This window comes from Ranitomeya variabilis, chromosome 2 (genome assembly GCF_051348905.1).
Source record: "Ranitomeya variabilis isolate aRanVar5 chromosome 2, aRanVar5.hap1, whole genome shotgun sequence".
NCBI lineage: Eukaryota > Metazoa > Chordata > Amphibia > Anura > Dendrobatidae > Ranitomeya > Ranitomeya variabilis.
Genome location: NC_135233.1, coordinates 760,037,867 through 760,060,059, shown reverse-complemented (window position 1 = coordinate 760,060,059; position 22,193 = coordinate 760,037,867). Strand labels below are relative to the sequence as shown.

Below are 22,193 nucleotides of genomic sequence, written 5' to 3'. Positions count from 1 at the left end.
AGGCAACACTGCGTTCGGGCCTCATTCATTCCCTATGAGACTTGTGGACATGTGCGGCACTTGCGGTTTTGCTGCGAGCCTTGTAGCCCTTTTTTTTCCTAAAAATTAGTGGTGATTCAAATTAATGCACTACACTGACAAGACATTTGAGAATTTGCATTTTGGACCTTTTAAGAAATCTTATTACAAACCACATGTTTTTCATGAGAGATCTGCTTGTTCTGCTCCCTTGACAAGTGACACATACAAAAACTGGTGTACAGGAGAGAACCAGTGTAATAATACCAATCCAGAGAAAAAAAATACTATTGGATATTGCCTGGCATACTGTACCAGTCCACTATATCCATTCAATCCTGCCTGGCATACTGTACCAGTCCACTATAACCTTTGGATACTGCCCGGTCACCTGTACCCTACACACATACCTCACCTATACACTACACACACACCTCACCTATACACTACACACATACATCACCTATACACTACACACATACCTCCCATATACACTACACACATACCTCACCTGTACACTACACATACCTCACCTATACACTACACACATACCTCCCGTATACACTACACACATACCTCCCATATACACTACACACATACCTCACCTGTACACTACACACATACCTCACCTATACACTACACACATACCTCCCGTATACACTACACACATACCTCCCATATATATTACACACATACCTCACCTATACACTACATATACCTCCCATATACACTACACACATACCTCACCTATACACTACACATACCTCACCTATACACTACACACATACCTCACCTATACACTACACACATACCTCACCTATACACTACACACATACCTCCCATATACACTACACACATACCTCACCTGTACACTACACATACCTCACCTATACACTACACACATACCTCACCTATACACTACACACATACCTCCCATATACACGACACACATACCTCCTGTATACACTACACACATACCTCACCTATACACTACACATACCTCACCTATACACTACACACATACCTCCCATATACACTACACACATACCTCACCTGTACACTACACATACCTCACCTATACACTACACACATACCTCACCTATACACTACACACATACCTCCCATATACACGACACACATACCTCCTGTATACACTACACACATACCTCCTGTATACACTACACACATACCTCCCATATATATTACACACATACCTCACCTATACACTACACACATACCTCCCGTATACATTACACACATACCTCACATATACACTACACACATACCTCCCATATACACTACACACATACCTCACCTATACACTACATATACCTCCCATATACACTACACACATACCTCACCTATACACTACACACATACCTCACCTATACACTACACACATACCTCCCATATACACTACACACATACCTCACCTATACACTACACACATCCCTCACCTATACACTACACACATACCTCCCGTATACACTACACACATACCTCACCTATACACTACACACATACCTCCCATATACACTACACACATACCTCACCTATACACTACACACATACCTCACCTATACACTACATATACCTCCCATATACACTACACACATACCTCACCTATACACTACACACAAACCTCCCATATACACTACACACATACCTCCCGTATACACTACACACATACCTCACCTATACACTACACACATACCTCCCATATACACTACACACATACCTCACCTATACACTACACACATACCTCCCATATATTACACACATACCTCACCTATACACTACACATACCTCACCTATACACTACACACATACCTCACCTATACACTACACACATACCTCCCATATACACTACACACATACCTCACCTATACACTACACACATCCCTCACCTATACACTACACACATACCTCCCGTATACACTACACACATACCTCACCTATACACTACACACATACCTCCCATATACACTACACACATACCTCACCTATACACTACACACATACCTCACCTATACACTACATATACCTCCCATATACACTACACACATACCTCACCTATACACTACACACAAACCTCCCATATACACTACACACATACCTCCCGTATACACTACACACATACCTCACCTATACACTACACACATACCTCCCATATACACTACACACATACCTCACCTATACACTACACACATACCTCCCATATATTACACACATACCTCACCTATACACTACACACATACCTCACATACATACATACATACACTACACACATACCTCCCATATACACTACACACATACCTCACCTATACACTACACACATACCTCACCTATACACATACCTCACCTATACACTAAACACATACCTCACCTATACACTACACACACCTCACCTATACACTACACACACCTCACCTATACACTACACACATCCCTCACCTATACACTACACACACCTCACATATACACTACACACATACCTCACCTATACACTACACACACCTCACCTATACACTACACACATACCTCACCTATACACTACACACATACCTCACCTATACACTACACACATACCTCACCTATACACTACATACACATGATTTGATACATAGAGTGCATCCATGCACTGCACGGTCCGCACTGACCTGCCTCTCCGCGTTGTGGACCTTCACTACCCGGGCCTGGTACCGGTCATTGCTGGCTTTGTTGTACTCGTACAGGGCGAAATCCACAGCTTGCTTCACCGCAGCAGAGTCAACATCCACTTTTTCCCGACCACCTAATAACCTGTCCGCCTGTGTGACAACAGACAAGCAGAAGAGCAACGCCGCCACAACACACAACCGCGCCATTGTTAGCAGGGGAGCACCAGAGACTTGTTTACACAAGGTGGGAGACTCTCGCTACAGTACGGCCGCCATGTTTATTGTGGGCGCATTATTGGGCTGGGGATGCTTAGGATAACTGGTGAGCACGGCTTTACATCTGTGATACATGTCTTTCTACTTAGCTAGTATCTGTCCTAGCGGTAGTTTATAGCGAACAGTTATCTACAGTTAAAAACACAGACTTTGCCCAAAGTAAAGATGGCGTGCCAAAAACAACCCGTGGTCACATGACTCGTCATGTAAACAGCTAGCCGCGCGGCCATGGTTGTCACCTAGGGTCAGACAGTGCGGCCGGAAGCCGCTAGATTAACCCTTCACAGCTGGGACAGTGGGGTTTTGTCGATTATTATCCCCTATGGCACTGATTAGTTTACCATATAATGTTTAGAAAATAAAGAGAAATAATTTGTCAGGTGGGATGACAAGAAAAGCAGCTTTGCCGTATTACCTTTACCGGATCGTTTTCATCGCGTCCACAATTACATCATAAATTTATGCTGCGGGAGAATATGATAATGAATGAGACCAAATGTATTGTTTTGTGTCCCTACATTATGTGATAGCTGGAGAACAAATGTGTTTATTTTTTGTTTATTAATGGGGCTGATTAAATCCGCTATTGTGTAGCATCCCCCATTAAAAATGTCCCGTCACCAGGACTCAAGTTGCAAGGTTTTGCATTTATTTTATTCCCGATGCTCTCATATTATTCAGATTTTAAAAGATATGGGCTTTTATAGTTAGATCTAATTTTTATGGTCTTTACACAGGGCTTGATTTGCAGGGTAATAATACAGATCAGCCTAAAGAATAAGGTGTGTAACTAGGTGCCAGGGTTACAATCGCACCGTGGCCCTGGAGACTAGGGGCCCCAAAAGATCCCTTTGCCCCATATGAAAAGACTTTTACTACTAAAGACATGTTTGAGTTGGGGGCCCAATTGGAGATTTTGCTTTGGGGTCCACAAGCTTCAAGTTCCACCACTGCTAAAGACACAACCCAATAAAATCCTGTGGGCGACATTGAAGACCATGAATATTAGCACTGAAGAAAAAGGCCACATCTCAGGAACCATATAGCTTAATTTAAAAAAGAAAGAAACTGAATACTTAATGGTGCAGTGGGAATAAAACAAGAGCAAGAACTGGCCACTTCTGACATGGTCACAGTTTACCTTTAAAGGGAATCTGTCAGTAGGTATTCACCCTAAACTATTTATATCTACAGTACAGACCAAAAGTTTGGACACACCTTCTCATTTAAAGATTTTTCTGTATTTTCATGACTATGAAAATTGTACATTCACACTGAAGGCATCAAAACTATGAATTAACACATGTGGAATTATATACTTAACAAAAAAGTGTGAAACAACTAAAATTATGTCTTATATTCTAGGTTCTTCAAAGTAGCCACCTTTTGCTTTGATGACTGCTTTGCACACTCTTGGCATTCTCTTGATGAGCTTCAAGACGTAGTCACCGGGAATGGTCTTCCAACAATCTTGAAGGAGTTCCCAGAGATGCTTAGCACTTGTTGGTCCTTTTGCCTTCACTCTGCGGTCCAACTCACCCCAAACCATCTCGATTGGGTTCAGCTCTGGTGGCTGTGGAGGCCAGGTCATCTGGCGTAGCACCCCATCACTCTCCTTCTTGGTCAAATAGCTCTTACACAGCCTGGAGGTGTGTTTAGGGTCATTGTCCTGTTGAAAAATAAATGATGGTCCAACTAAACACAAACCGGATGGAATAGCATGCCGCTGCAAGATGCTGTGGTAGCCATGTTGGTTCAGTATGCCTTCAATTTTGAATAAATCCCAACAGTGTCACCAGCAAAGCACCCCCACACCATCACACCTCCTCCTCCATGCTTCACGGTGGGAACCAGGTATGTAGAGTCCATCCGTTCACCTTTTCTGTGTCGTACAAAGACACGGTGGTTGGAACCAAAGATCTCAAATTTAGACTCATCAGACCAAAGCACAGATTTCCACTGGTCTTGTGTTCTTTAGGCCAAACAAGTCTCTTCTCTTCTGTCTTTAGCAGTGGTTTCCTAGCAGCTATTTTACCATGAGGCCTGCTGCACAAAGTCTCCTCTTAAAAGGAACCTGTCACCCCCAAAATCGAGGATGAGGTAAGCCCACCGGCATCAGGGGCTTATCTACAGCATTCTGGAATGCTGTAGATAAGCCCCCGATGTATCCTAAAAGATGAGAAAAAGAGGTTAGCTTATACTCACCCAAGGGCGGCCCCGTTCTGGTCCGATGGGTGTCGTGGTCCGGTCCAGCGCCTCCTATCTTCATCAAATGACGTCCTCTTCTGGTCTTCACACTGCGGCTCCAGCGCAGGCGTACTTTGTCTGCCCTGTTGAGGGCAGAGCAAAGTACTGCAGTGCGCAGGCGCCGGGCCTCTCTGACCTTTCCCGGCGCCTGCGCACTGCAGTACTTTGCTCTGCCCTCAACAGGGCAGACGAAGTATGCCTGCGACGGAGCCGCAGCGTGAAGACCAGAAGAGGATGTCATCCTGTGAAGATGGGAGGCCCAGGACCGGAGAACGATGCCCATTGGATCGGACCGCCTGCCCAGGTGAGTATAATATAACCTCTTTTTCTCATCTTTTAGGATACATCGGGGGCTTATCTACAGCATTCCAGAATGCTGTCGATAAGCCCCTGATGCCGGTGGGCTTAGCTCACCGTCGATTTTGGGGGTGACAGGTTCCCTTTACCAGTTGTAGAGATGTGTCTGCTGCTAGAACTCTGTGTGGCATTGACCTGGTCTCTAATCTGAGCTGCTGTTAACCTGCGATTTCTGAGGCTGGTGACTCGGATAAACTTATCCTCAGAAGCAGAAGTGACTCTTGGTCTTCCTTTCCTGGGGCGGTCCTCATGTGAGCCAGTTTCTTTGTAGCACTTGATGGTTTTTGCCACTGCACTTGGGGACACTTTCAAAGTTTTACCAATTTTTCGGAGTGACTGACCTTCATTTGTTAATGTAATGATGGCCACTCGTTTTTCTTTACTTAGCTGCTGCTTTTTTCTTGCCATAATACAAATTCTAACAGTCTATTCAGTAGGACTATCAACTGTGTATTCACCAGACTTCTGCACAACACAACTGATGGTCCCAACCCCATCTATAAGGCAAGAAATCCCACTCATTAAACCTGACAGGGCACACCTGTGAAGTGAAACCATTCCTGGTGACTACCTCTTGAAGCTCATCAAGAGAATGCCAAGAGTGTGAAAAGCAGTCATCAAAGCAACAGGTGGCTACTTTGAAGAACCTAGAATATAAGACATAATTTCAGTTGTTTCACACTTTTTTGTTAAGTATATAATTCCACATGTGTTAATTCATAGTTTTGATGCCTTCAGTGTGAATGTACAATTTTCATAGTCACGAAAATACAGAAAAAATTTTAAATGAGAAGGTGTGTCCAAACTTTTGGTCTGTACTGTACATGTAACGCTTTTAAAGACAAGTCCAGCAATACCTTTATATGGCCAATCTGTTTCATTGTTACTGAGAAAACAGCGATAAAATTGATATGCAAATGAGTCTGAAGATCTGAAGCCTCTGTCACTCCAGCTCTATTCCCGACCCAGCATGGCCTCCTTCTGCTTGACTGACAGCCTCTATGCTGCAGGACTTCAGGTAAAGAAGCTATCAGTCAATCTGGAGGAGGCAGGCAATAGAGCTGGAGTGACAGGCTTCAGATCAACTATAGATCTTTAGCCTCATTTGCATATCGATTCAAATGCTGGTTAATCAGTAAAATAGAAACAGACTGGTCATGTAAAGTTATTGCTGCACTTGTCTTTGAAAGAGCTACATGCATGAATAAATAATTTCGGGATGAAATCATTCTGACAGATTCCCTTAGGACTCGTTCTCATAGGCGTATAAATCGGATTAGTGCAATCCGATAAAAAATCAGACTGCACTCTGACTGTTATTCAATGATTTTGTGCTGTTCTGCGATTTTTTTTTTCTCATCTTGAATCTGAATCAGAAAAAAATTGCAGCAGCATGCTGCTAGTGGCCTCCTATATTGGACGAGACTCGTCAATGCAACTCAAAGGGTGCGCCAAAAAAAATCACGGACCATGCGTGTACCGATTTTGTATCCGATTTTTAACCACACATCTCAAAGGAAACCCTACATTTCATCAGCCAGGTACAGTAAATTCACAGCTTGGACTGTAACAATAGTATAGATATAATAGATAGAAATATGTCAGTGAGATACATAATCAGTGCTTTGTGTGTGTAGTTTACTGTACATGTATTTATCTAATTAATAAAAAAAATTAAAAAATGGCATGGGATCTCCCTTATTTTTAATAACCTGATGAGGGAGAGCAGACAGCTGTGAGCTGATCTTATTAGTCTGGGAAGAGGCCAATAGCCATGGAGCTTGCCATCCTATTAATAATATCAGCTCACAGCTGTTTGCTTAGCCTTTACTGGTTATTAAAAGGGAAAACCCCAAAAAAGTATGACGTGGGCTCCCGCTATTTCTATTAAAGGGAACCTTTCACCTAATTTTTAGCTATTAAACTGGCTATAATAAAGCATAAGTGGAAATATAAAACTTAACTTTTAATAATTATTAGAAAAGATAAAAGCCAAAAAAAGGTCACCCAAAGTGAAAATAAAAACTGGGGTACAATCTCAACCATATAGTGTGATGGCCATAGAAACTTATAAACCCCCGTTAGGATTCAACAATTCCGCCTGCAATGGCACTTGCGAAATAAATACAGACTAAGGTATGATGTATAAGATAGCTGTGAAAAAAATACTCATATAATCATCAGCGCGGATTTCCATACACTTAGTTGCATGTAAAAACAATTATTGACATATACCAGTTATAGCACACAATGTAAACAGTGTCACTGGTGATTGTTAAATAATGGAAATCACACAGTCATTTGATTTTCTTATTATGCCTAAATCCTTCATTATCGTCACCCACACTCTCTATGGGATTTGCATGATTAATAATTATTATGTTTACCATAGTAATTTGTGGTATGGGGCTTTCTTGTTATGTGGTAGTGATATATAGAAGTTGCGATTAGTGCTATATATCTTATGTAACACGCCGCTTTATGTGATAACAACCACTCTTATTCATAACCTTTTTGGTTTTGTTTGCAACTGTTAGGTAATGTCTAATAGGTCACTTCCTGCATTATGTATACTTACAGGTTTTGCGCATGCGCTGTCATTCTTAATGTTCCCGTTCGTATATACTGTGGCGTTCTGGTTGCCCACTTACGGTTACTTCCGGTCAGCGTCTTCCCACACAGGAAGTCTTTGTTATCTAATTAACATACGGGCGCCGTGCTATGTCTTTTGACATCGGCGTTACCGTAAGGCTCCTGTATGTTATGTATACATGTGATATATCTCATACGTCGCTTATCATATTCCTTTCGCACTGTAGTAATGGCCGATTTTCTGCTACTGGATGCAGTACTACGGGCGGATAGCTTTGTGTCTTGGCTACCTAGCAGCGGCAACTTCCGGTAACCATTGCGCATGACGGGAAGTGCTTGTATTTTCTATCGACGTATGAGCACTGCATGTTATTCTCGGCGTGTGACATCATTCAAACTGTGAGTTTTCCACCTGCTACCTGTATCGTAGTGCGTGTATAGCGCCGTACATGTTATGCATTATTGAGTACACAGAGTGCAGGTAATTGACAGTGGGCGTTCCATCGTTTACTGCCCTCTGCAGAATGTTTTGTATTGACTCACAGCTGCCACAGGCTTTATTTGATTGCCCCACAGGAAGTGGCTGTTTTTTTAGCATACCATTTCCTATTTTAAGACTGGCCCTACGCCTTCACCACTCTCTGCTTTTCTAGCACATCGGCACTTTATCTCCTCATACAAGCAAGTCCCCTGATGATTTAGCTTGGAAGAAACGTGTCGGGACTATGGAACAGGGAGAGTGCAGGGCATGTGTGTGCAGGGGTAGATGTGGACTGCCCTTGTAAGGGCAGGAGCTTTGGGGTTAGCTTACCGGTAGCCCCATAGGGATTGACAGGGTATTGTCATCTCCTTCTATCAATTTCCGGATCATCCCCTGACCAGAGAATATCCGGTGCTCCTGTGCCCGCGCCGTGGAGTTGGTGAGATTGTTCCTTTTCCATTATTTAACAATCACCAGTGGCACTGTTTACATTGTGTGCTATAACTGTTATATGTCAATAATTGTTTTTACATGCAACTAAGTGTATGGAAATCCGCGCTGATATGAGTATTTTTTTCGCAGCTATCTTATACATCATATCTTAGTCTGTATTTATTTCGCAAGTGCCATTGCAGACGGAATTGTTGAATCCTAACGGGGGTTTATAAGTTTCTATGGCCATCACACTATGGTTGAGACTGTACCCCAGTTTTTATTTTCACTTTGGGTGACTTTTTTTGGCTTTTATCTTTTCTAATCATTATTAAAAGTTACGTTTTATATTTCCACTTATGCTTTATTATAGACATTTTTTAGTGGTATCATCTGTACGATTGATAGTCGAACTACAGATATTGCTATTTTCCTCTATTAAACTGGCTCCAGTGCACTGTTAGTGGTGCAATCTGCATCACTAACATGTTTTTGTAAAAAAAAAAAGCTCCAAGTATTAGGTTTACAAAACATTACATTCCTTTTCTTTCAATCATAGGGGTGGTGACTTTATCATAGGCACGCCCAGAGCATTGCATTTGATAGCTGCAACTGACCCTGAGTCACAGCAACCACACATCAAATCCCTCGCGTGCACGCTGCCCATCCGCTCCCCAGGCATGCGTACTGATTCTGGGTGTATAGCCCCAGCTTCATGTCAGATGGACACATCAGTGGCCACAGCCAGTATCACAGTCAGTATCACAGTCAGTGGCCATATGATGTGTGAGCACACCCGCTATGCGCGTTACTGTGTCCCCCTTCACTCTGCGTTCCAGCGCATGCGCACATATGACATGAATCAGTGCACATGCCCGGGGAGCAGGATTTGATACATGGCTGTCATGACTTCGGGCCAGTCACAGCAATCAAATGCAATGCTGTGGGTGTGTCTAATTTCCAAAGTACACTGAATGATCCTTGACTGAAAAGATAAAGTCACCTCCCGTACGACTGAAAGAAAAGGTATGTGAGGGAATCTTATAATGATATATCCTAATACTTGGAGCTTTTCTTTGACAAAAACATGTTAGTGATGAACATTACATCTCTAACAGCACATTGGGGCCAGTTTAATAGCTAAAAACGAGGTGACAGGTTCCCTTTGACCTAAAAAAGAATGATGTTGGGTCCCAACTATTTTCAATAACCAACAAAGGTTAAGCAGACATCTGGAGGCTGATATTAATAAGCTAGGAAGGTCTATGGATATTGGCCCCTTCCCAGCCTAGCCTAAAATGACCAGGCACCCTAAAAATGATGCATCCATTAGATGCAGCAATTCTGGTGCTTCGCTTTGGCTCTTCCCGATTGCCCTGGTGTTTTGGAAATCAGGGCAAAAGTTTTGGTGTTGATGTAAGCTGTGTATTGTCCGCTGACATCAAGCCCAAGCGTTTGTAATGGAGAGATTTCTATCAAACACCACCATTACTAACCCCGTAGTCAAAAGGAAGACACCCACACACAAGTTCTTTATTTGTAAAAAGCAGTCTCCTACAAATTCCTTACTTTACCTATTTATTACCCAGCCTGCAGCTGTCTGCTTAGCCTTTGCTTGTTATTAAAAGTAAGAAGATCCCATGTCTTTTTTTGGGGTCCCCCTTTTTAATAACCAGTAAAGGCTAAGCAGACAGCTGTGAGCTGATATTAATAGGCTGGGAAGCTCCATGGTTATTGGCCCCTTCCCAGACTATTAATACCAGCTCACAGCTGCCTGCTTAACCTTAGCTGGTTATTAAAAATATGATGCTAGCTGAGAAAAACGCATTCTACTAGCATGACACTCATCATACTTTTCAGGATCAACATCGGAGTCATTTTTTTTTTACACAGATGTGTGCCTTTGGCAGGCCGTAAAGGATTTTTCTGTTAGACCACATTCACACTTCAGTATTTGGTCAGCACTTCCCTGGCAGGGACAGCAGTTCACTCACTGCGACAGCCCCCGTCCAGCACTTCTTCCTTCCATGTTAGAGGGTGCTCGGGGTACGCGAAAGGTGCACAGATCCCTGGGCACTGTGCTTAGGTTGTGCACTCTCCTCCCTTTTAAAGGGGCCATACTCACCATCCTAAAGTGTCCCCAGCCAATTGCCGGTGGACACATTATATTTAAGGCACCTCCTCCAGTATGGAGGTACCTGAGCAATATGGTTAGTTTGTCCTTAGCAATATGGCTAGTTGTCAGATTCCCAGTACCTGCCAATCAGTCTACTTGCTTTCCTGCCTATATTTCAGCAGTTCCAGCCTGAACCTGCTCATCAGTGCTCATATGTATACCAGCTGGTCCACTCTGCACCTGCTAGTGCCCATCTGTATACCAGCTTCTCCACTCTGCACCTGCTAGTGCTCATCTGTATATCAGATGATCCACTCTGCACCTGCCAATGCTCATCTGTATACCAGCCGATCCTACCTGCACCTGCCAGTGCTCATCTGTATACCAGCTGGTTTACTCCACACCTGCCAGTGCTCATTTATATATCCGCCAGCCCACTCCACACCTGCTAGTTCTCATCTGTATACGAGCTTGTCCCCTCTGCACCTGCTAGCGCTCATCTGAATACCAGCCGGTCCACACTGCACCTGCCAGTGCTGATTTTTATATTAGGCGGTCCACTCTGCACCTGCTAGTGCTCATCTGTATACCAGCTGGTCCACTCCACACCTGTCAGTGTTTTTTATATTAGGCAGTCCACTCTGCACCTGCTAGTGCTCATCTGTATATCAGCCGGTCCACTCTGCACCTGCCAGTGCTCATCTGTAAACCAACTTGTCGACTCTGCACCTGCTAGTACTCATCTGTATATCAGCCGGTCCACTCTGCACCTGCCAGTGGTAATTTTTATATTAGGCGGTCCACTCTGCACCTGCTAGTGCTCATCTGTATACCAGCTGGTCCACTCCACACCTGTCAGTGTTTTTTATATTAGGTTGTCCACTCTGCACCTGCTAGTGCTCATCTGTATATCAGCTGGTCCACTCTGCACCTGCCAGTGCTAATCTGTATACTAGCCGGTCCTATCTGCACCTGCCAGTGCACATGTTATGAACTGGTGGTTTAGGAGCAACATGGGACGAGCTCTGGAGGAGGTGGTACCTGTACTAACCGCAGTTCCTGAGCTTATCACAACACTAGAAGTAGCCGTGGGATGTTCCTGTCACTCCCTAGACACCTTGTCACAGCCGAAGGACTAACTACCCCTAAAGATGGAAACAGGAAAGCTATCTTGCCTCAGAGAAAATCCCCAAAGGAAAGGCAGCCCCCCACAAATATTGACTGTGAGTGGAGAGGGAAATGACATACGCAGAATGAAATCAGAATGTAGCAAAGGAGGCCAGTCTAGCTAGATAGATAGAACAGGACAGAATACTGTGCGGTCAGTATAAAAAACTAGAAAAATCTACCACAGAGTATACAAAAATCTCCACACCTGACTAAAGGTGTGGAGGGTAAATCTGCTTCCCAGAGCTTCCAGCTTAACTGAATAAATCCATATTGACAAGCTGGACAAGAAAAAACATAGAAAGAGCTGAACGATTAAGTCCACAATATGTGGACAGCAAAAGAACAAGCAAGGACTTATCTTTGCTGAATTGGTCAGAATATCAGGGAAATCCAAGCAGAGATGTGAATCCAAACAGGAACCATTGACAACTGGCCCAGGCTGAAGGATAGAGCCAGGATAAATAGCCGAGCCAGAAAGACGATCAGTGGAAGCAGCTGCTGACTGCTAAGTCCAAGGAGCAGCAGTTCCACTCAAAACCACCGGAGGGAGCCCAAGAGCAGAACTCACAAAAGTGTCACTTACAACTACCGGAGGGAGCCCAAGAGCGGAATTCACAACAGTACCCCCCCTTGAGGAGGGGTCACCGAACCCTCACCAGAGCCCCCAGGCCGATCAGGGCGAGCCAAGTGAAAGGCACGAACCAAATCGGCGGCATGGACATCGGAGGCAACAACCCAAGAATTATCCTCCTGGCCATAACCCTTCCACTTGACAAGATACTGAAGCCTCTGCCTCGAAAAACGAGAATCCAAAATTTTCTCCTCCACATATTCCAACTCCCCCTCAACCAACACCGGGGCAGGAGGATCAACCGAGGGAACAACGGGCACCACATATCTCCGCAACAAAGATCTATGGAAAACATTATGGATGGCAAAAGAGGCTGGAAGGGCCAAACGAAAAGACACCGGATTGATAATCTCAGAAATCTTATAAGGACCAATAAACCGAGGCTTGAACTTAGGGGAAGAAACCTTCATAGGAACATGACGAGAAGATAACCAGACTAAATCCCCCACCCGAAGCCGGGGACCAACACACCGACGGCGGTTAGCAAAACGTTGAGCCTTTTCCTGAGACAACGTCAAATTGTCTACCACATGAGTCCAAATCTGCTGTAACCTGTCCACCACAGAATCCACACCAGGACAATCAGAAGGCTCAACCTGCCCCGAAGAAAAACGAGGATGAAAACCAAAATTACAAAAGAAAGGCGAAACCAAAGTAGCCGAACTAGCCCGATTATTAAGGGCAAACTCGGCCAACGGCAAGAAAGCCACCCAATCATCCTGATCAGCAGACACAAAGCATCTCAAATAGGTTTCCAAGGTCTGATTAGTTCGCTCAGTTTGGCCATTTGTCTGAGGATGGAACGCCGAAGAAAAAGACAAATCAATGCCCATCCTAGCACAAAAGGCCCGCCAAAACCTAGAAACAAACTGGGAACCTCTGTCAGACACAATATTCTCCGGAATGCCATGCAAACGAACCACATGCTGAAAAAACAATGCAACCAAATCAGAGGAGGAAGGCAATTTAGGCAAAGGTACCAAATGGACCATTTTAAAGAACCGGTCACAAACCACCCAGATAACAGACATCTTCTGGGAAACAGGAAGATCCGAAATAAAATCCATGGAAATATGCGTCCAGGGCCTCTCAGGGACTGGCAAAGGCAAAAGCAACCCACTAGCGCGGGAACAGCAAGGCTTGGCCCGGGCACAAGTCCCACAGGACTGCACAAAGAACGCACATCCCGCGACAAGGAAGGCCACCAAAAGGACCTAGCAACCAAATCTCTGGTACCAAAAATCCCAGGATGACCAGCCAACACTGAAGAATGAACCTCAGAAATTACCTTACTAGTCCATCTATCAGGGACAAACAGTTTCCCCACTGGACAGCGGTCAGGTTTATCAGCCTGAAATTCCTGAAGCACCCGCCGCAAATCAGGGGAGATGGCAGAAAGAATCACCCCCTCCCTAAGAATGCCAACCGGCTCAAGGACTCCAGGAGAATCAGGCAAAAAACTCCTAGAGAGGGCATCAGCCTTAACATTCTTAGATCCCGGAAGATACGAGACCACAAAATCAAAACGGGAGAAAAACAGGGACCATCGAGCCTGTCTAGGGTTCAGCCGCTTGGCCGACTCGAGGTAAATCAGATTCTTATGATCGGTCAAGACCACAATGCGATGCTTGGCTCCCTCAAGCCAATGTCGCCACTCCTCAAATGCCCACTTCATAGACAACAACTCCCGATTGCCAACGTCATAATTGCGCTCCGCAGGCGAAAACTTTCTGGAAAAAAGGCACACGGTTTCATCAAAGAACCATCAGAATTCCTCTGAGACAAAACGGCCCCTGCCCCAATCTCAGAAGCGTCAACCTCAACCTGAAAAGGAAAAGAATCATCCGGCTGACGCAACACGGGGGCAGAAGTAAAGCGGTGTTTAAGCTCCTGAAAGGCCTCAACCGCCGCAGAGGACCAATTCGTCACATCAGCGCCTTTCTTCGTCAAATCGGTCAGGGGCTTAACCACGCTGGAAAAGTTGGCAATGAAACGGCGATAAAAATTAGCAAAGCCCAAAAATTTCTGAAGGCTCTTCACCGATGTGGGTTGAATCCAGTCATGAATGGCTTGGACCTTAACAGGATCCATTTCTATAGACTAGGGAGAAAAAATAAAACCCAAAAAAGAGACCTTCTGAACTCCAAATAGGCACTTAGACCCCTTCACAAATAAATCATTATCATGAAGGATCTGGAATACCATCCTGACCTGCTTCACATGTGACTCCCAATCATCGGAAAAAATCAAAATATCATCCAAATACACAATCATGAATTTATCAAGATAATTGCGGAAAATATCATGCATGAAGGACTGAAATACAGAAGGAGCATTAGAAAGCCCGAAAGGCATCACAAGATATTCAAAATGGCCTTCGGGCGTATTAAATGCAGTTTTCCATTCGTCACCCTGTTTAATACGAACAAGATTATATGCCCCTCGAAGGTCAATCTTAGTAAACCAACTAGCCCCCTTAATCCGAGCAAACAAATCAGAAAGCAAAGGTAAAGGGTATTGGAATTTGACCTTGATCTTATTAAGAAGGCGATAATCAATACAGGGTCTCAAGGAGCCATCCTTCTTGGCAACAAAAAAGAATCCCGCTCCCAATGGTGACGAAGACGGCCGAATATGCCCCTTTTCCAAAGACTCCTTGACATAAATCCGCATTGCGGCATGCTCTGGCACAGACGGATTGAAAAGTCGGCCCTTAGGGAACTTACAGCCAGGAATCAAGTTAATAGCACAATCACAGTCCCTATGTAGAGGAAGGGAACTGGACTTGGGCTCATCAAATACATCCTGGAAATCCGACAAAAACTCAGGGACTTCAGAAGAGGGGGAAGAGGAAATTGACATCAAAGGAACGTCACAATGTACCCCTTGACAACCGCAACTAGTCACAGACATAGATTTCCAATCCAGCACCGGATTATGTTCCTGTAACCATGGAAAACCCAGTACAACAACATCATGCAAGTTATGCAACACCAGAAAACGGCAATCTTCCTGATGTGCTGGAGCCATGCACATGGTCAGCTGAGTCCAATACTGAGGTTTATTCTTGGCCAACGGTGTAGCATCAATGCCCCTCAAAGGAATAGGGCTCTGCAAAGGCTGCAAGGAAAAACCACAGCGCCTGGCGAATTCCAAGTCCATTAAGTTCAGGGCGGCGCCTGAGTCCACAAATGCCATGACAGAAAAGGATGATAATGAGCAAATCAGGGTCACAGATAAGAGAAATTTAGGCTGTACAGTACTGATGGTAACAGACCTAGCGACCCTCTTAGTACACTTAGGGCAATCAGAAATAATATGAGCAGAATCACCACAGTAAAAACACAGCTTATTCTGACGTCTGAATCCCTGCCGTTCTGCTCTAGTCAAAATCCTATCACATTGCTCAGGCTCAGGACTCCGCTCAGAGGACACTGCCATATGGTGCACAACTTTGCGCTCGCGCAGGCGCCGATCAATCTGAATGGCTAGAGACATAGATTCGCTCAAACCAGCGGGTGTGGGGAACCCCACCATAACATCTTTAAGGGCTTCAGAAAGACCCTTTCTGAAAATTGCTGCCAGAGCATCCTCATTCCATTTAGTGAGCACAGACCATTTTCTAAATTTCTGGCAGTATAATTCTGCCGCTTCCTGACCCTGACATAGGGCCAACAAGGTTTTTTCTGCGTGATCCACAGAATTAGGTTCGTCATACAATAATCCGAGCGCTTGAAAAAATGCGTCTACATTAAGCAGTGCCGAATCCCCTGATTCAAGGGAGAATGCCCAGTCCTGAGGGTTACCACGCAGCAGAGAGATGACAATTTTAACCTGCTGAATGGGATCACCAGAGGAACGGGGTTTCAAAGCAAAAAAAAACAATTTGCAGTTATTTTTAAAGTTCAGAAACTTGGATCTGTCCCCAAAAAACAAATCAGGAGTAGGAATTTTAGGCTCTAAAGCCAGAGTCTGGACAACATAATCTTGGATACTCTGTACTCTTGCAGCAAGTTGATCCACACGAGAAAACAAACCCTGAACATCCATGCCAGCGCCAAAATCCTGAACCACCCAGAGATTAAGAGGAAAAAAAAGACAAAACAGACTGCAAAAAAAAAAAATGGCTCAGAACTTTTTTTTCCTTCTTTTGAGATGCATTTAATTCATTTTTGGCCAGTTGTACTGTTATGAACTGGTGGTTTAGGAGCAACATGGGACGAGCTCTGGAGGAGGTGGTACCTGTACTAACCGCAGTTCCTGAGCTTATCACAACACTAGAAGTAGCCGTGGTATGTTCCTGTCACTCCCTAGACACCTCGTCACAGCCGGAGGACTAACTACCCCTAAAGATTGAAACAGGAAAGCTATCTTGCCTCAGAGAAAATCCCCAAAGGAAAGGCAGCCCCCCACAAATATTGACTGTGAGTGGAGAGGGAAATGACATACGCAGAATGAAATCAGAATGTAGCAAAGGAGGCCAGTCTAGCTAGATAGATAAAACAGGACAGAATACTGTGCGGTCAGTATAAAAAACTAGAAAAATCCACCACAGAGTATACAAAAATCTCCACACCTGACTAAAGGTGTGGAGGGTAAATCTGCTTCCCAGAGCTTCCAGCTTAACTGAATAAATCCATATTGACAAGCTGGACAAGAAAAAACATAGAAAGAGCTGAACGATATGTGGACAGCAAAAGAACAAGCAAGGACTTATCTTTGCTGAACTGGTCAGAATATCAGGGAAATCCAAGCAGAAATGTGAATCCAAGCAGGAACCATTGACAACTGGCCCAGGCTGAAGGATAGAGCCAGGATAAATAGCCGAGCCAGAAAGACGATCAGTGGAAGCAGCTGCTGACTGCTAAATCCAAGGAGCAGCAGTTCCACTCAAAACCACCGGAGGGAGCCCAAGAGCAGAACTCACAAAAGTGCCACTTACAACCACCGGAGGGAGCCCAAGAGCGGAATTCACAACAGCACATCTGTATACCAGTCGGTCCTACCTGCACCTGCCAGTGCTCATCTGTATACAAACTGGTCCAATCTACACCTGCCAGTGCTCATCTGTATATCAGCCATACCAGTGGGCACCTGCTTGTGCCTATCTGTATACCAGCCACATCAGCGTGCACCTGATTGTGCCTATCTGTATACCAGCCATACCCATCAGCATCCATAGTCCCCATGTTTCTGCCTGTATCAGCTGTACTCTCTTAAAGGGCCGTTCCAGCTTCCTGTCCCTTGGAATTCAGTTGCCATGCGCCTGAGGTCTGTCCTGGAATAGCAACTAGTGGTCATCGGGAGCCAAGTCTAACCTTACCATCAGGGGCTCTAGTGAAAATTCAGGTGCTCACCTAATCACGCTCCTCCAGGCTCTCCTTGAACCGCGGCACAGTGGGTTCAACATCCCCGCTACACAGTATTTTACCTCAGTAAAACCAAGAGTGGGTGAAATATGCAAAAATGGTTCATGTGTTTCTATTATAGTTTTCCGCTGATTGTTCCACTCCTGATTTCGGCTTACAAACTTTAAGATCCTAGTGCTCATTTTATATCAGCCAGTCCACTCTGCACCTGCCAGTGCTCACCTGTATAGTAGACGTTCCTACCTGCATCTGCCAGTGCTTATCTGTATACCAGCTGGTCCACTACACACCTGCCTCTGCTCATTTTTATATTAGGCGGTCCACTCTTCACATGCTAGTGCTAATTTGTATATCAGCCAGTCCCCTCTGCACCTGACAGTGCTAATCTGTATACCAGCCGGTTTTACCTGCACCTGTTAATGCTCATCTGTATACCAGCTGGTCCACTGCACACCTGTCAGTGCTCATTTTTATAATAGGCGGTCCACTCTGCACCTGCTAGCACTCATCTGTATATCAGCTGATCCACGCTGCACCTGCCAGTGCTCATCTGTATATCAGCCGGTCCACTCTGCATCTGCTAGCGCTCATCTGTATATCAGCCGGTCCACGCAGCACCTGCCAGTGCTCATCTGTAAACCAGCTTGTCCACTCTGCACCTGCTAGTGCTCATCTGTATTTCAGCCGGTCCACTCTGCACCTGCCAGTGCTCATCTGTATACAGTACCAGCCGGTCCTACTTGCACCTGCCAGTGCTCATCACTATACCAGCTGGTCCAATCTACACCTGCCAGAGCTCAGTTTTATATCAGCTGGCCCACTCCACACCCGCTAGTGCTCATCTGTATACAAGCAAGTCCAATCTGCACTTGCCAGTGCTCTTCTGTATATCAGCTGTACCAGCGTGCACCTGCTTGTTCGTTTCTGTATACCATCCATACCCATAACCATTCATGCTCCCTGTGTTCCGGCCAGTATCAGCTATACCCTCTTGCTAGGCCGGTCTAGCTTCATGTCCCTTGGGAGTCAGTTGCTGTGCTCCCGAGGTCTGTCCTGGGGTAGCAACTAGTGTTCATCGGGAGCCAAGCTTAACCTCACCATTAAGGGCTCTAGTGAAAAGTCAGGTGCTCACCTAGTCACGTCCCTCCAGGATCTCCTCGGACCAAGACACAGTAGGTCCAACACCCCCATTACACAGTATTTTATCTCAGTAAAACCAGGAGTATGTGAAATATGCAGAAATGGTGCATGTGTTTCTATTACAGTTTTCCTCTGATTGTTTCACTCCTGATTTTGGCAAACAGTGAAGTAAAATGCTGACCAAATGCTGAACATGTGACGGTGGCTACAGAGTGATCTATTGGTGATAGTCATCCCTGTAATGCTATGAGGGACACTCTGGGTTCATGGCACGTAACCAAATTCAAAAGCAGGGCCATTGAACCTGTGAATGTTGCCTCAATCTTTTTTTATCCTAAGTGTTAGGGTGCTTTCACATTCAATTCCGAATTTCCGTCATGATATGAGGTAACCTACATGTTGGTCTACATGCAGTGTTTCCTCCCAAGAACCTGGTGATTCCCTGACTGCCTTGGCCTTGCGACGATACCTCCACATTTGCTGCAGGTGGTGTCCTAAACGGTGGGCTTACAGTGAGTGAGAAATGTAGCGTTGCTGACTACCTTCATTCTGAGCGGGTGCACCAATGTTACGGGACGTTTGGTAGTTAGTCCAGGCTTGCAAGTGCATGCTGGTTAAATGTCTATTCATGCACGTTGTATTTAAATTTAGGGGATTCTTCCCTCTGCTAAAGGTCTTTGAGCATTTCTTACAGATAACTTTGCACTTATCATTCGGATCTTGGTTAAAAAATTGCCACACTGCACTCTTCCTACTATCGAATACCTTTTCAGGCATTGCACGCTGTGCTACTTTCACCAGATGGCCACGCTGTCCTAAAACTGTTTTTGTTTTAGACACACGTTTTGGGCCTGATACAGGCCTGACAGATGAAAGCTGTTGCGATGTTGATGCCTGCTGCGGATCATCCTCCTCCGTTTCAGAGCTACTGCGAGCGGCACCCTGTTCCCCCAATGGCTGCCAATCTAGGTCAACAACTGGGTCATCTATCACCTCCTCTTCAATGTCATGTGCACTGTCCTCTGTGACACCGTATAAGGTGCTATAGCGTTCGGGACGGGGCACCATAGTCTCATCAGGGTCAGATTCTGGCTCAGTACACTGCGAGGGCAATGTAGTGATCTGAGTCAATGGAACAGCATAATAATCTAGCTGTGGCTGTGCATCTGTGCACTCCATGTCTGATTCATCTTGTAATGGGCTGTGAACTATTTCCCTTTCTAACCCTGGCACGGTATGTGTAAAGAGCTCCATGGAGTAAACTGTAGTGTCGCCTGCCGCATCCTTCACTTTTGTTTTGGGTGGAGGACACAAGGAAGCAACTTGTTCCTGACTGGGAGCATCCACTGACGACTCGCTGCTTTTATATTTCGAACTTTCGGAAGAGGAGGTGAAAGAGCTAGAGGCTGAGTCAGCAATGAAAGCCAAAACTTGTTCCTGCTGCTCCGGCTTTAAAAGCGGTTTTCCTACTCCCAGATAAGGGAGCCTTCGAGGCCTTGTGTAGCCAGACGATGACGCTGTCTGAACAACTCGAGCCTTAGGTGCTATTTTGCTTTTCTCACTACCACCAGATGCTCCACCACCACCACCGCTACCATCATTACCAGCTGGCAATGACCACCCACGGCCTCTTCCACCAGACTTCCTCATTTTTGGGAAAATGTAACCAAACTAACAACCGTTATATGGTACTATAAAACAAGGTAGAAGGTGTATATAAACTTGTTGAGAATTTAATTCTCCCTTTATTATGTGGGAGACTGCTGCAAAAAACCAGGCCCACTGTATTACACTACACAATGTAAGTGGCAGAAAGTGGCAGGCAGATATACGACAAACAGAACTGACGCAGATCCACTTAGGGGCAATTTAAATCTCCCTGTATTATGTGGGAGACTGCTGCAAAAAACCAGGCCCGCTGTATTACACTACACAATGTAAGTGGCAGAAAGTGGCAGGCAGATATATGACAAAGAGAACTGACGCAGATCCACTTAGTGGCAATTTAAATCTCCCTTTATTATGTGGGAGACTGCTGCAAAAAACTAGGCCCACTGTATTACACTACACAATGTAAGTGGCAGAAAGTGGCTGGCAGATATACCACAAACAGAACTGACGCAGATCCACTTAGGGGCAATTTAAATCTCCCTTTATTATGTGGGAGACTGATGCAAAAATCAGGCCCACTGTATTACAATACACAATGTAAGTGGCAGAACGTGGCGGGAAGATATACGACAAACAGAACGGACGCAGATCCACTTAGGGGCAATTTAAATCTTCCTTTATTATGTGGGAGACTGCTGCAAAAAACCAGGCCCGCTGTATTACACTACACAATGTAAGTGGCAGAAAGTGGCAGGCAGATATACGACAAACAGAACTGACACAGATCCACTTAGGGGCAATTTAAATCTCCCTTTATTATATGGGACACTGCTGCAAAAATCAGGCCCGCTGTATTACTCTACACAATGTAAGTGGCAGAAAGTGGCTGGCAGATATACGACAAATAGAACTGACACAGATCCACTTAGGGGCAATTTAAATCTCCCTTTTTTGGGTGGGAGACTGCTGCAAAAATCAGGCCCGCTGTATTACACTACACAATGTAAGTGGCAGAACGTGGCTGGAAGATATATAAAAAAAAGGGACCGTACTACAATAACAATCTCCCTACAATGATCTCAGGACAAGTATG

General features: G+C 44.8%; 2 protein-coding genes across 2 annotated transcripts in view; both read right to left on the bottom strand.

Moving 5' to 3' along the window:
- Positions 1-2,981, bottom strand: part of LOC143807781 (cystatin-like) — a 29,865-nt gene extending 26,884 nt beyond the window's left edge. The window contains exon 1 of the mRNA XM_077289703.1: positions 2,679-2,981. Coding sequence (XP_077145818.1) covers positions 2,679-2,885 — 207 coding nt within the window. The 5' untranslated portion in view covers positions 2,886-2,981. The remainder of the gene's footprint in view (positions 1-2,678) is intronic.
- LOC143809899 (uncharacterized) overlaps positions 1-22,193 on the bottom strand; it is an 848,616-nt gene that overhangs the window by 414,199 nt on the left and 412,224 nt on the right. The gene's annotated exons all lie outside the window — the stretch shown is intronic.